The following is a 16,290-nucleotide window of genomic DNA, read 5'->3' on the forward strand; positions in this document are numbered from 1 at the left end:
TCATCATTGGATCCCTCACATATAGTAGAGAGCCTGCACAAAGCTCAATAATTTCATTTTAAATGAAAGTCTAGAAAGGTGACCTGGAATCCAGGGCTGCATGGCCCATGGGCTTGACCAAAATCTAGAGTGGCAATTAAAAATGACAGTACTTCTTGTAGATCAGTGTTAAGACTGAAGATTTTTGTATTCTTTCTTAGCCTGGGTTCCCTGCAAAAAAAGTAAAGCTTAGTATGAGGACTTGTATGCAAATAGTTTGTTTTGGGAAATTCTACCAGAGAATAGGAGTGAGTGACTGAAGAGGAAAATGGAATGAGAGCAAGCCAATACAAGTATGTATTCTGAACTGATCACTGCCATGGTCAGTAGGGTATAATTGTACTGGAACTCACTAATGAGCCACATGGAATGTACTTCAGGATTGTCTACCAGAGGGAAGAAAGAGGGGACATTTACCTACCAGCTTCTATCCCTCCGTTGGAAAAATGTTTCCTGTAGGGTGTTTACTGCCTTGCATCTCATGGTTTGTATATGGACAGGTGCCTAACATTCCCAGAGGTGCTGACTCCAAGGGTCAGAATTTCCACAGCAGAAAACAAAGGATATAAAGGTATGGCTGAGGCAGGGTGCTGTAACTGGGCTGCTGTGGTGAAAAGCAGAGAGATTGTGAGGTGGGCACGAGTTGTTTAATGTAGTCTACTTCTTTCATCACTCAGATCAGTTTGTATGCTCCATTATCACCGAATCTTCGAGATGGTGGCCAGTCACACCTCTGCAAAAGACTCAAATCAAGGAAGAGGATGGGATTAGTCACAGGCTGGCTGCTACAGCTGGCTGGAAGTTTTATCTTATATTCTCATCATAACTCATCCAGGTTCAATCAGGGAAGCTGAGCAACTCTGACTTACAGGTTAAGGGAATTATTCTAGGAATTGGACCTTAAACAGTTGTAGAAGAAACTAGGGAAGTGAGTACAAAAGGGAGAATAGGATATGGAGGAGTTACCAGCTAGTCAACCTGAGAAGCCAAGCGCCTCCAGCCACCAGAGTGGGACTGCAAAGGGCAAGCTCACGGCGAATGGCTGTTGTGTCTGGGTTTGCAGCCATGCATCTGGGGGTGAGCACAGGGCCAGTGTTGGTCAGCAAGGCTGCAGTGGGAAGAGCTGGATACAGAGCAGAGGAAAAACTAGAGCCTTTGGCACCTCTGCAACTAGCAGTCACCACATCTAGCTACAGTGACTTTTAGAGAATAATGGACACTGCCTCATGTCTGATTTCCAAATTTCACACATTTTTAGCCAACTCTTAACTTGGAACCACAGAGGGATGGAGATGGTGGGGAAACAATTCTCAGCATAATGTCCTTCTTTCCTACCCAAACTAGATTTTCATTGTTCTTTGCCTACTTCAGTTGGCCTAGGCAGCCTATGAGGTGTGATCCAGACCTTCATCCCAGAGGTATTTGAGCTCTTAGTTTCTTTATCAATAGTTGCTACAATCACTAGGTCTCTGTTATTCCCTCAGTAAAGAAGCACCCGAAGATGCTGCAGTGAACCCCCTGGGTTCTGAATGAACTGCTGTTGTATTGCCACAGACCTTGTGCCCTGATCCAACACAGTCAAGATCCACTTCTACAAGTGTACTTTCAAGACCTGCCAGTGTACATAGCCAGGTCTTATAAAGCTTTGGGTGTGTACACTCTTTACTCCCGGAACAGAGACTATATTTTCCCAGTCAGACTATGCTGGGAACATGATCCTCATTATTGGTTTGGAGATAGGGAGAGAGGGCAGGAACATATCTTAAAAGAGGAAAAGAATTATCTTTTCAGGCACCTGCAGGGTCTCCAGATGAAAGAGGCTGCTGCTGTCTAGCAAGGAGTTGGGGGAGCTGCTTCTCCTAGCCCAGAAAATTGAGGTAAATCTTGGAGTTTAATATTCTCAGCTGAGCCCCTCAAATCTCCGCATTCCGGGTTTCTGTGTCCAAGTGTTCCTACCAGGACCCAGATTTTTATCATAGAACACTTGTCAAGGCTTTCATTTGTATCTCCTTAGTAGTTCTGATATCCTTAAAATGAAATCTTGAGCCTGAATTTTGGCAGTCTGCCCTGCAGCTGCAAGAAACAGGGTCTTTTAAGACACTGACCTGGAATCTTCAGATTTTGAAGAATGCCTAGATTTAAGGGTTGGCTAACCTGAGTCTGTCGTTCTCTTTGTTCATGGTTCTAAAGCTGTTAATGCAGGCAGCTTCTAAGCCTTATAGTGACTAATCTTTCCATTTCATTCAAGTGCCACCATGATTGGTGATCTGATACTTTACCTTCCACATGTACCTCATTTTAATCAGCTCCTTGTATTATCATGCTAATATATGCAGGGGTTATCACCATGCCACCTACCAGTACGAATGGGATGGGAAGACCTTTTGCCATTTGGTCAATGAGTAAGCTAGATCTAGAATCTCCTTCAAGGACATTGTTTTCTAGGGCCATTTCTGTTACTAGCTATCTTTGCTAGGTGTCTTCTCCCATTCTCCGCAATCCCTGCTGAAAGCACAGCCCAAATCATAGGCTTACATGCAGATCATTTATTTGGTAAGTATCCCATGAACAGGAGTGAGGGGGAGCAGTACAAGAGTGGGTCATTGAGCTGGTTAGCACTGCAGGCACCTGGATTTAGACTCTTCTTCAGAATTGTCCTCTTGAGAAATAGTAGAGAGGAGCATTCATCCAACCAGCTCAGAGTCACAGCATCTAAGGACCAACAGCGCAGAACACTGAGACGCAGGTTGACTTGTCTTCTCGCCCTTGTAGCTGACTCTCATTTTTTGCTTTGGATCAGGTATGATGTGATGATTGTGCTGTTTTAGAAAACTTAAACCTTTTAGCAGTGTGCCCTGTATGCGTTGGAATCCTGGATGAAGGGAGACAGTAGGAAGTTTTTCAGTAATTGGTATTTGAGATGCTAAGGATTTGAACAAAGGTGGTGTTATAGTGGGAATGGAAGAGAGGCTAATTGAAGGGTGTTCTGAAGGACAAATCTGTAGTTTACAGATTGTAAACATTGACTGGTTAGATAATGAGGTCAAAGGAGGGCAGAAAGGCAGAATAGAAATTTAAGATTTCTGGCTAGAAAAGATTTCTAGGATATTGTATAGACACATTCCTCACCAATTTCCAGCATAATCCTTAGAACTTTGATGGATTCTTTCGGCTGACATGAGAAAATAAGACAAGATGTAGTTTTGTTTGTTTTGTTTTGAGATGGGGTCTCATTCTGTCATTCAAGCTGGAGTGCCGTGGCGTGATCTTGGCTCACTGCAACCTCTACCTCCCAGGTTCAAGCAATCCTTCCACCTTAGCCTCCTGAGTAGCTGGAACTACAGGCATGCACCACTGCACCCAGCTAATTTTTGTATTTTTGTAGAGATGGGGTTTTGCCATATTGCCCAAGCTGGTCTCAAACTCCTGAGCCCAAACCATCTATCCATCTTGGCCTCCAAAAATGCTGGGATTATAGGTGTGAGCCACTGCACCCGGACAGGACATGTTTTAATCTGGCAGAGGCTAAGTGAGAGAGTCAAGAATTTATGATATAGCTGCCTGAGTTTAAAACTCATGGTCTTTGTTTTACTTCCTGCCACAATCCTTTATTCCTTAATTCCTATTCTCAGGATTAAGAATCAGTTACTTACTGGTAAGAAAGAACTGAAGCAACTTTTCTTTCAACCCCGTTTGTACTTCAAGTCTTATTTCTAATTCTGGTGCCTCTGAAGAGTCAGCATGCCAATTCTAAGGCCAGCCCTGCTCTAAACTTATGATCTTGTTTTATGTTGTATGGCAAGCTGTAATCTCCCTGTTCCTTTCTCCTTTCCCCCTTGTCTGTTTCCTCCTTCCTCTTTCCACTCCAACCTCAATGTGAATCTGGAAGCTGTTTATACGTGTCCTAATGGACATGAGCCATTGAAAATGTTTCCTAGTGGTACTGGTGAAACAAGTAGGGTGGCATTCTAGGAATAATAAATCAGGGGGAAACAAAGACAGATCCTGACACTGTATTAGAACTGTCAACATTGAGGCTTTTTTTAGTTACCAGAGGAACAAGCATGAAGAGAAGAAACAAAAATGTATAATGAAAACAGAAAGTGATCCTATTTAACATACAGCAGTATAGTCATTTGTGTTACTGAATTTCAGATTAATTTGTTAGCTCTTTTTGTCTCAACCTTGGTCATTCATTCATATTGGTTATGTGGCTCAACTTTTTGAGGGAAAGTATTTTTGCCCACAGTAAGGATTAGAAAGAAAATATCCTGGTAAAAGACAATAGAGGAAAGAATTAAATAAATTGGAGATGGACCTGTAAAAGTGTGGTTATCACACAAGCAACAGAAATTTTAAGAAGTTGACTTTGTACTACAGCCAGCCTCCCAGCAGCATCATTGAAACTCTGCCTGAGCAGAAGGTACTGGTATCTTTTATCTATTAAACGCCTTGGCTATAGATGGAATTTTTCTGTTACAAGGAAATTGTTAATAAAAGCTTTTTTTTTTTTTTTGAGACAGAGTCTTGCTCTGTTGCCCAGGCTGGAGTGCAGTGGTGTGATCTTGGCTCACTGTAACCTCTGCCTCCCTGATTCAAGCGATTCTCCTACCTCAGCCTCTTGAGTAGTTGGAACTACAGGTGCCCACCATCATGCTTAGCTAATGTTTGTATTTTTAGTAGAGATGGGGTTTCACCATGTTGGCTAGGCTGATCTCGAACTCCTGACTTCAGGCGATCCACCCACCTCAGCATGAGCCACTGTGCCTGGCCAAAAAGTTTTATTAACAGCTGGGCATGGTGGTGGGTGCCTGTAATCCCAGCACTTTGAGAGTCTAAGGCGGACAGATCACCTGAGGTTGACAGATCACCTGAGGCCAGGAGTTTGAGACCAGCCTGGCCAACGTGGCAAAACCCCATCTCTATTAAAAATACAAAAATTAGCCAGTCATGATGGCAGGCACATGTAATCCCAGCTACTCAGGAGGCTAAGGCTAGAGAATCACTTGAACCCAGATGGATGAGGTTGCAGTGAGCTGAGATCACACCACTGCACCTCCAGCCTGGGCAACAAAAGTGAAACTCCACCTAAAAAAAAAATTAAAATAAAAGCTTTTGAGTTCATTTAAAAAGCTAAATGGTTTTTAGTCAACCACTGCTGTGTAACAACCAGCCTGAGAACTTCAGTGGTATAACATTTATTTCTCACAAGGGTTAGGTGGGGCATTTATGCTTTGGTTTGCAGCAGCTGGAGCCTCTCTGGTTGCCACTGTGGGTCAGCAGGGGTGGCTCTATTCCCAGTGCTGCTCATTCTCCTCCTCATTCCAACAAGCTAGTCAGAGCATGTTTTTCACATGGTAGGAGGCAAGAAGGCAAGCCCAGTTCCCAAAAGTGTGAATGGACTCTAGACAGCAGTACTGTTCAAAGTATGTCTGCAGTGAGTGAGATAGGTACAGAAATTCACAGTAACCATTTAGAAACTTTAAACAATGGCCACAATATTCAAGCAGTATTTTTGCCAAATTTTACTAAAGTATTGGTCCACGATACATTGGAAATTTTAAAAGGAAGAAAAAACCGTAGCATGACTCACGATAGTTTGTGAAGTGCTGAGAGAAACTACGTGACATTCTGCTCACTAGAACTGAATCCCTGTGCTGCTCAGAAGTAAGCATTCTGATCTGTGTGTGTGTCTTAGGTTTGTGTTAGGATCGCTTTGTCACCAAGAGTCTGACCGTCTCTGAGTGTGCTGATGGTTTTGGATCTACAGGACTTGTCCAGAATTTACCAAGGATATGGCACCGTGTGAAACCTCTCAGCACCCACTTGTTGGCCTTTCCTTGCCAACATCACTTCTGCCTTGCTGCTGTATTTACATTTTCATTCCAATGTTGCTAACCCTGATAAAGTCGTATTATCACTAATTGAAATCCTTTGCCATCATATGAAAACATTAATTTTGACATCATAAGTCTCTTTATACCAACATTCCAGTTTTTTACTTGTCTTCCTTTTACATTTTTTAGTTAATATCACCATGTTTGATATATTTGTAAGGTGCTTTCTATTCATGAGGAAGTAGCTCTAAGTAAGCAGGTTCTAATGAGCATTGATTAGTAAAAGTCCTAAGTTAGGGTCAGGTGTGGTGGCTCACACCTATAATCCTAGCAGTTTGGGAAGCCGAGGTGGGTGGTTTACCTGACGTCAGGAGTTCTAGACCAGCCTGGCCAACATGGTGAAACCCCATCTCTATAAAATACAAAAAATTAGCTGGACGTGATGGTGGGTGCCTGTAATCCCAGCTATTCGGGCGGCTGAGACGGGAGAATCACTTGAACCTGGGAGATGGTGGTTGTGGTGAGCCAAGATAGCACCACTGCACTCCAGCCTGGGCGGCTGAGTGAAACTCCATCTCAAAAAAAAAAAGTCCTAAAAAGGAGGAAGGAGGAACTTTTGGGAGGGGAAGGAAGGATATGTTTAGATAGGACTTGTCTTCTTCCTAGCTGTGTAACCTTGGGTAACATATTTAATCTTTGTGAGTCTTAGTTTTCTCATCTATAAAATGGAGATAATAAAAATGGTGATAATAATACAACCTTCTTTGAGAAGAAGTGCTAAAATTAAATATTCTGCAGTAAGCATTAGCACAGAGCCTGGTACCCATACCTAATACATTTTCAAGGATGTTAGCTATTGTTTGCTTTTAGTTAATTACTAGGTGCCAGACACTATAGAATCAGATAAGATGGAACCCTTACCAAAAAGGAACTTAGTCTGGTGGAAGAGTCAGACATGTATATATAAAAGAAAGATGTAGTAGTAAGAGAGTTTTGTGCTGTTACAGACAAAAACAGGGTAGAGAAACTTTTAGGTAGGAGGAACACCTGACCTAAGGAGTTGAGGAGCAGGATCAAAGTAGGCTCTTAGAAGAGGCAGTATCTAAGCTGAGACTTAAAGATGCAGAGGAGTTAAGAAAAGAGTTAGGGACATTTCAGAAAAGTGGAACAACATATACAAAAGCCTGGAGGTACGAGCATTTGGTGGAATTCTGGGTAATTGGAAGGGACGCAGTATGACCGGGGTATAGAGTACGTGCAGGGATGGGGCTCGGGAGTAGCTAGGTGCCAGATCCTCAAGGGAGATGTAGCTTGGACTTTATCTTGAAATTTGTGGCATAAGCTGTTGAATAATTTGTTAGAGGCATATATAATTTACATTTTAAAAGATCATTCTGGCAACAGTACAGAGAGCAGATTTAAAGGGGAAAGACTGGAGGTGGGAATTTTTTTAAAGGCTGTTTCAATAATGCAGGGGGAAAGTATCAGGTTCTGAAAAGGAGGTGGTACAAATTTAATGGAGAGTCTGTGGAAGGGTTGGCTTTAAAAGAAGAATGAACAGCATCTGATGATAGATTGGATATGGGCTCCCGGAGAAGGACCCAATAATAGTACTCAGATCTGTGGCTTTGGTGACTGAGAAGAACCAGATTTCCCAGAGAAAATGAATTGACTTTGGCATTTAGGATGTCTGTGCAAAATCCATGTGAAAATAAGGTGTGACTAGGAGTCAGCTCAGGCTTGGAGTCATCAACTGGGAAGTCAGGGATAAAATGAGGTGAAGGCCTTGGGGCAGGTGACATCACCAGGCAGTGAAAAGAGCTGGGTATTCATGGTACTCGGCTTAGGTACTCCAGACTGCTTGAACAAATGTAAAGTGTCAAGAGTATGGTCTCATTTAAATCCCATAACAACTCTATGAGGTAAGAAACAATCTCAGCGTTGCAGATGAGAACATTTCAGACTCTTAAGAGTTAAGTGATTTGCCCAAAGTGATTTTGCTACTGAGTGGCAGAGCTAGGATTTCGAATCCAATCTGTCTGATTTTAAAGCCCTTTTTTTCCCTATTATATCCTACTTCTTTGTAAACCTCAGCAGTTTAAATATCTGTGATCATGTGATCTTATTTTTCTTTACCTCTGCCTGCACCCTGGTTTAGTAGGACTGTGACACATCATTTTAAATAACCAGTTTCTCACTCATTTCCCCTGCTTCACTCCCAAACACATCTATGAGATTGCCTTTCCTATCAGATCGACTCATCCCAGTCAATTCTATTCCAACATCCACTTTGAAACAACAGGCCAACGGAAGTCCTCCACTCACCACTAAATGAGGTCTGTCCTCCTCAGCTTGGCATTCAAGGCTCAAAGGCACATCATAAAATGAAGACTGTTGAAAACTTTTCCATATTTCCAACTTCTCATCAGCACATATTCATGCCTTTGGGTGTCATCTATATGTGGATATAAATGCAGTGGTCTCATTGTGTTCCTTATACTATTTTATTGTAGTGCTTATTATTTTAGTGCTTAGAGTAAATCTTTTTTATTTGCTCTGTATCGTCTTTATAAAAATAGTTTTGTCTTTGTGATGGAATCAACTTGGATGTCTTCTGACCTTAGTTCCCTTTCCAGTGTAAGGGTTCGTTATACTCCGTTCCTAATGTGATGAGCCAGCCTCTGCTCTGACACTTTCTAGAGGGATCCTTTTCTTGAGGGGAGAAGAGGATAGAAATTCTAATTGTTAGAAACTTCTTATCATTGAGTCAAAGCCTCCCTTCTTTTAACATCTGTTTGTTTCCTAGGAACAACAGATAAATGAGTTATTTCTCCTCTGCCTTATGAACAGGCATTTAAACACAGTTTTTATGTCTCGCCTCAGGTTTCTCTTACATGACCCAAATAATCTCTTGCTTGGAGCTTTTCTCCTGTGATAACTGGCAAACTTTACCCTCCACTATTCCCTTGCCCTCCTGAGAATCTTGCAGTTTGATCAGTGCTCATCTAAAGCACAGGGCATAAAACAGCACAGCACTTCACAGAAAGCAGTGCAACATTAGTTCTTTGATTATGGCTTGATGATTGTACCTGAAAAGCCTGAGAGTGCTTCAGATCTACAGCAGATGTGTCACACTTTGCATTCATTCCGTTAAAAAAAAACCCAGATATTATTTTATATAGTTCCATTTAAGCCAACCATCATCTGCTGTGCAGTTGATTTTCTTTAAATGTAGAACCAATTCTCCTAGTTATATTTCAACTTCATTTTGATTTTTTTTTTTTTGAGATGGAGTTTCACTCTGTTGCCCACGCTGGAGTGCAGCGGCACTATCTCAGCTCACTGCCACCTCTACCTCCTAGGTTGAAGTGATTCTCCTGCCTCAACCTCCCAAGTAGCTGGGATTACAAGCATGTGACACCACATCCAGCTGATTTTCATATTTTTAGTAGAGACAGGGTTTTTCCATGTTGGCCAAGCTGGTCTCAAACTCCTGACCTCAGGTGATCCACCCGCCTTGGCCTTCCAAAGTGCTGGGATTACAGGCACGTAATCACCACCGTGCCCAGTCCCAAGTTCCTGGTGAAAATGTCAAAAACTGACTTCCCACTCCACCCATCAAGTTAATCAGTGCTATTTATGAATGGTTCTGTTAACCACTGTTCTGTCATGCCATCTCCTGTCTCTTCATCTTATCTGCAGAGATCTCATTTGTACATGCAACACATTTTTATTTAGCACAGGTTTAGCACATGTGCAAGAAGGCGCTAGGAATACATTGAAGATAGCAGTGCCTATCTTGTGGTGCTAATAGTTTAGCAGCATCATGAAGTATTTTCTAAATGCTTTGTGGAAATCAAGTTACACAGTTATCTATGATATTTCTCCTCATCTGGTACCATATCAGAAAAGGGAATGAGGGATTGCTTTTTGTAGATTTCATATTGCCACTCATTATCTTCTGTCACTTAAAATTGGGATTCACTCCTTTTGTCTTTATACCTTTCATGGTTTCACAGTTAGCTTTGAATTTTAGAAGTCTCCGGAGTTCATTTGTGCCCTTTTTGTGTAGCCATATTTTTGGTGGTGTTTATGTTTTTATTTTTATTTTTTGAGATGGAGTCTCACTTTGTCGCCCAGGCTGGACTGTAGTGGCATGATCTTGGCTCAGTACTACCTATGCCTCTCAAGTTCAAGCGATCCTCCTGCCTCAGCCTCTTGACTAGCTGGGATTACAGGTGCCCACCGCCACGCCCAGCTAATTTTTATATTTTTAGTAGAGACTGGGTTTTACCATGCTGGCCACACTGGTCTCGAACCCTCAATTTCAGGTGATCCGCCTGCCTCAGCCTCCCAGAGTGCTGAGATTACAGCTGTGAACCACAGCACCCAGCTTGGTGGTTATATTTAAACACGTGTTTTTCATTTTCACATTATCAGGATTGTTTTTTGTTTTATAGTAAACTTAATGAAAAATTTCTGTTCACACGTAGCCATTTTCACTCCCCTCATCTTTGTCATTCAGATTTTTACTTATATTTTCAAATGATCTTTCCTAAAGAGGAGAGTTGAGTCTGTTTAGGTTTTCTTTTCTTTCTTGAGTTCTTAAAATGCCACAGTTGATTTCTCCAGGATCCTGGTACTTTTCACTTCCTTTCTTTCCTAAAGAGGAGAGTTGAGTCTCCTTAGGTTTTCTTTTCTTTTTTGAGTTCTTAAAATGCCATAGTTGATTTCTCCAGGATCCTGCTCCTTTTCACTTCTTCTTTTTAAGTTTGCCAGAATTAAGCTCAGATGAACATAAAACTTTGATATTTTGTCTATTTTCTTTTTTTTGTTTGTTTTCTTCTTTTTTGAGACAGACTCTCACTCTATTGCCAGGCTGGAGTGCAGTGGCATGATCTCCATTCACTGCAACCTCTGCCTCCCGGGCTCAAGCAATTCTCAGCCTCCCAAGTGGCTGGGACTACAGCATACACCATCACGCCCAGCTAACTTGTTTTTTTAGTAAAGACAGGGTTTCACCATGTTGACCGGGATGAAACTCCCAACCTCAGGTGATCCGCCTACCTCAGCTCCCAAAGTGCTAGGATTACCAGTATGAGCCACCGCACCTGGCCCATGTTTTATCTATTTTCTGAGGGATTAAACTGTCAACAGTGCAGCATGTTCATACAAAGAGTGGATATCTGCATAGTCGGCAGCTCGCCTACCTTATTCTGAGGTGTGCGTTCTCTCATCAGTCAGGTGTCATTCACATTCTTCCTCTAGCCAGTCTCCACCACTGCGGCCTTTTTGCCTGCTCTTCTTTCCCCTTTGGTCCATTGCCTTCCTCTATACAGTCTTACTCACATTATTGGATTTGCGGATGGATGTTTGCTATCTTGAACTTGGGAGGATTCTCTGCCTTTTTGTGTAGATGCATCTCTGTAAGGCAGCATATTTTCTATAGATGCCATAGTCTATTGTTTACCCATCCCACCAAGTCTTGGCAATTTTCATGAGATTTTATTTATCTCCTTTAGTTCTTTTTTACTATTGTGACTTTTAAATAATAGTGCCAAGCACACTAATGTTCAGTAAGTAATATTTATGATTAATCTCAAGAAGTATTTGCCTTCTCTTTTAGGCTGTGAGGATATCATTGCTGAGAGCATCTCATTAGATACCTTAATTGCCATCCTCAAGTGGAGCTCTCATCCATATGGCTCTAAATGGGTGCACCGACAAGCTTTACATTTCCTCTGTGAGGAATTTTCCCAGGTCATGACTTCGGATGTTTTTTATGAACTCAGCAAAGACCATCTGCTTACTGCTATCCAGTCTGACTACCTACAGGTAATCATTTAAACACCTCTCAAATTCATTGTCATTCATATGTGCACCAAGAAATCCATCTGTGCTCTATTATTCTTCCACCTAGGGTAGGACAGGGGAAGAGAAATAGGCTGTGATCAGACCACCCAGGACTGCCCTCTTCATAGTTGTACAGCAGAAGCCTTCTGTCTCACTGGTTCTTTATGTACACTACTACCATGACTCAACACTGAACAAGCCCAGGTCCCAGCCAAATGCACCAAAAAGAGATTGAGGCAGTAGGCAAGGTCAGAAGCACGTCCCAACAGTGATTTTCTTGACTTCTGTTAATGTAGCTTCTCTATAGTGGTTTCTTACTTTTGGTACAGTATCACATACTTAGATTGTAGACAGTAGCTTCAGCAGCACCAAATAAAATTAATATGTAATTTCTGATCTGCTCAACTGGTTATCAAACCTCAGTGCATGTATTCTTCCAAAGTATGATAATGTTTTCAACTACTTAGGTTTAACCAGAAGTAGTTTTTAGCAAATTCTTGTGTTCTTGACTTAAATGTCAATTTAATTTGGAAATTTAAATTAATAATAGATTTTATATATTACAGAAGTAAATACTTGCAGGCAAAGTATATTCAAGCTTAATTTTTTTTTTGCATTGGCTGTCTGAATGTTATACTAAAAACTGTACAACTGTTTTAATGCTATTGAAGACATAAACCCATTGAGCCACTTCCTATTTCTTTGTATTTGTACTAGAAAATGATAAAAATGCTACCATTTCAGTCAGAAATGCAGTGGAGAGTTAAACAATCCACTCAGCATCTGTGCTTTTCCTTTGTGTGTTGCTTTGATTGCAGTACAGATGTCACACTTGGGCTTGATTTATGGAGAATCTTTGTTCATTAACCTTGTGTCGTTGTCCTGATCAAGACTAGATGCTTTATGTTTGTGTTAGAAGTTGTTAGTTCTCGCCGGGCGCGGTGGCTCAAGCCTGTAATCCCAGCACTGTGGGAGGCTGAGGCGGGTGGATCACGAGGTCAAGAGATCGAGACCATCCTGGTCAACATGGTGAAACCCCGTCTCTATTAAAAATACAAAAAATTAGCTGGGCATGGTGGCCTGTGCCTGTAATCCCAGCGACTCAGGAGGCTGAGGCAGGAGAATTGCCTGAACCCGGGAGGCGGAGGTTGCAGTGAGCCGAGATCGCGCCATTGCACTCCAGCCTGGGTAACAAGAGCGAAACCCCGTCTCAAAAAAAAAAAAAAAAAAAGAAGTTGTTAGTTCTCTTAGATTATTGTCTTTAGGAGCTTTCTATTGCTTCTTAGAAAGTAAAGCGAAACAAAACAAAAAACTTGGAGAGCAGCCTAGATTTGCTCTAAGATTTTAAATAAAACACAAAGAAATGAGGGATACATTATCATTTCACAGATTGCACTTCACCAACCAGTAGAATACCTTGTAGAGATTGTGGTTTCTTCTGCCAAAACAAGTTGACTGACTTGTTTTTCCTGTCCCTCCAGCAGATAGTAGTCACTCTGTGTATACTCTATACTTATATTTTCATTTACTTATCTCTATCTTGTTCCAAAAGAGAATTTAAGGCAGCTATGTAGAAACCACATAGTAAGATAAATTTGAAATAGGAAGTGGGGTTGCTTGAGGCCAGAAGTGCGAGACCAGCCTCGGCAACAGGTGAGACCCCATCTCTACAAAAAAAATTTAAAAAATTAGCTGGATGTGGTGGCACACACTTGTAGTCCCAGCTGCTCAGAAGGCTTAGGTGGGGAGAATCCCTTGAGCCCAGGAGGTTGAGGCTGTAGGGAGCCATGATGGCACTACTGCACTCCAGCCTGGGCAATAGAGTGCAACTCTGTCTGAAAAGGAAAACCTAAAATGAAAAAATAAAATAAGAAGGGAGCAGATTACAAAAAAAGAAGATAGAAATGAAATTTTAAAATTAGTTGGAGCCAAGAGTGGGGTTACTGGATAAAATATATGTAATGCAGTCTTGTGTATTTCCTATTGGTGAACCACAGATTTAACACTAAAACTTCAAACAGCCAATGGAAAGAGTGAAACATGGTAAGTTGCATGCTGTATTTACATTATGACCTATGAAAAGTTCATAATGAAATTAACCTCTTATCTAATTTCACTAAAATAAATATAACCCACTTTTTATTATAGGCAAGTGAACAAGATATCCTTAAATATCTGATTAAATGGGGAGAGCATCAGTTGATGAAAAGAATAGCAGATAGAGGTAAGCTCAGAAAAATAGCTTGCACTAGTTACCTTGTATAAATTTTTGGTGGTTCTTATATTCCCAGAAACTTACAGAAATGCATGTCGCACATCAGTCTTGAAAATTGACACGGTTGCTTGGTAAAAATGGAAGTTTTTATGATCAGTAAAATCCTTTAGTGGACAGGGTGTAGTTTATTAAATATATCAGAAAGTCTTATTTTGCAGCTTTAAAAGAATTTTTATGTTCTTAGGTGCTTAATACATGTTGACTGATTCATGGAAGTATTAGAATGAAAAAATTCATCTAATTTCATATAATGACTAAAGTATTACAAAAGCATAATGTTGGTAAAAATGTGGAATTAGTGTTGATGGTTGCACAACAATATGACTATAGTAAGAGGATTGAATTGTATGCTTTAAAATGTTTTAAATAAATTTTGTGTTATGTGAATTTTAACCTCAATTTAAAAATATGAATACAGGCTGACCTGAGGTCAGGAGTTTGAGACCAGCCTGGCCAACATGGCGGAACCCCACCTCTACTAAAAATATAAAAATTAGTGGGAAGTGGTGGCACATGCCTGTACTCCCAACTACTCAGGAAGCTGAGGCATGAGAATCACTTGAGCCTGGGAGGCAGAAGTTGCAGCGAGCCAATATTGCGCCACTGCACTCCAGCCTGGGTGACAGAGCAAGACTTCGTCTCAAAAAAAAAAAAAAAAAAAAAAAAAGGCTGGACACGGTGGCTCACGCCTGTAATCCGAGCACTTCAGGAGGCCAAGGCAGGTGGATCACCTTAGGTAGGGAAATCGAGACCAGCCTGACAAACATGGAGAAACCCCATCTCTACTAAAAATAAAATTAGCCAGGCATGGTGGCACATACCTGTAATCCCAGCTACTCTGGAGGCTGAGGCAGGAGAATCACTTGAACCTGGGAAGTGGAGGTTGCAGTGAGCCAAGATTGCTCCATTGCACTCCAGCCTGGGCAACAAGAGTGAGACTCTGTCTCAAAAAAAGAAAAAAAGTTGTGGAAGGTAAAAGAGAAATAAATAATACTTCTGAATGACTTCCTAGTGGAGTCACTGCAAAAGAGAAGAAGGAAGCATTATATGTCAAAGACTGGGCTTTCAACTTTAGAAATTTATGATTCTACAGCAGCCTTTTGTTTGTGTCTAGGGTTAGCCCACCCACCTGTCCTCCTTCCCTCACACGTAGCTGAGTTCCTTTATATACTGAACCCAAATTTAGAATTTTTAATTAGAAAAATTAAATACAGATTTCCCTTTCCTGACACCTTTCGATAGCTTTATTTAGATATAATTTACATATCTTAAAGTTCACCAGTTTAAAGCGTTCAAGTCAGTGGATTTTAGTACATTTATAGAATTGTTCTGTTACATTTTTAAATATAAAAAATGTTGTGCTAAACCTGCCTTCAAGCTTTTTATGGTGTTTCTTTAATATGCTACTATCTGAGCTCTAGGAAACAAAAGCAGTCCTTCTATTTTATTTCTCCAAATTTATTTTTCTGTGGCTGACAAAAGCCTTTATCAATTCTCAGATTTGAATTTTTTTGTTTTTTATTTTATTTTATTTTATTTCAAAGAGCAGCAAAGTTATGATTTTTTATTTATTTATTTATTTTTTTTTTTTGAGATGGAGTCTTACTCTGTCTCGCAGGCTTGAGTGCAGCGGTGTGATCCTGGCTCACTGCAGCCTCTGCCCCCTGGGTTCAAGCGATTCTCCTGCCTCAGACTCCTGAGTAGCTGGGACTACAGGCATGTGCCACCACACCCAGCTAATTTTGGTTTCTTTAGTAGAAACAGGGTTTTGCTATGTTGGCCAGGCTGGTCTTGAACTCCTGACCTCAGGTGATCAGCCTGCCTCAGCCTCCCAAAATGCTGGGATTACAGGTGTAAGCCACCATGCCTGGTGAGTTATGAGTTTTTTGAAATATGCAAATCATTACAGTTGATTTAGAAAGTTTTTTAAATGCCAGTATACAATCAGTTCTCATTCATAGCTTTTATATTTGTCAACTTACCTAAGTCACCAAAATTTATTTATATCCCCAGAATCTTTCACAGTCATTCCTGGACATGCACAGAGTAGCCAAAAGCTTGGTCTCTCAAAAAGCACATTTGGCTGAATTCTAGCAAGACAGAGACACTCTGCCTTCTTGTTTCAGATCTCCTGCTATAATCAAGTGTCCTTTCCACAGTCTACCAAGTGCCATATTTTTTACATTTTTATGTTTTTGTGATCTCACTGTTTAAGATGGCTCCCAGGTATAGTACTGAAGTGCTGTGTAGTGTTCCTGAGAACAGGAGGGCTGTGGTGTACCTTAC

The 16,290-nt window shown here is 41.0% G+C and overlaps 1 protein-coding gene across 2 annotated transcripts in view; it reads left to right on the forward strand.

The window, feature by feature from the left end:
- Positions 1-16,290, forward strand: part of BTBD7 (BTB domain containing 7) — a 104,006-nt gene that overhangs the window by 68,651 nt on the left and 19,065 nt on the right. For both annotated transcript variants that reach the window (XM_032287572.1, XM_032287573.1), the window contains 2 exons: positions 11,503-11,711; positions 13,878-13,953. In XM_032287572.1, coding sequence (XP_032143463.1) covers positions 11,503-11,711; positions 13,878-13,953 — 285 coding nt within the window. The remainder of the gene's footprint in view (positions 1-11,502; positions 11,712-13,877; positions 13,954-16,290) is intronic.

The sequence above is a fragment of the Sapajus apella genome, unplaced genomic scaffold (genome assembly GCF_009761245.1).
Source record: "Sapajus apella isolate SASKATOON/1434 unplaced genomic scaffold, GSC_monkey_1.0 scaffold20, whole genome shotgun sequence".
NCBI lineage: Eukaryota > Metazoa > Chordata > Mammalia > Primates > Cebidae > Sapajus > Sapajus apella.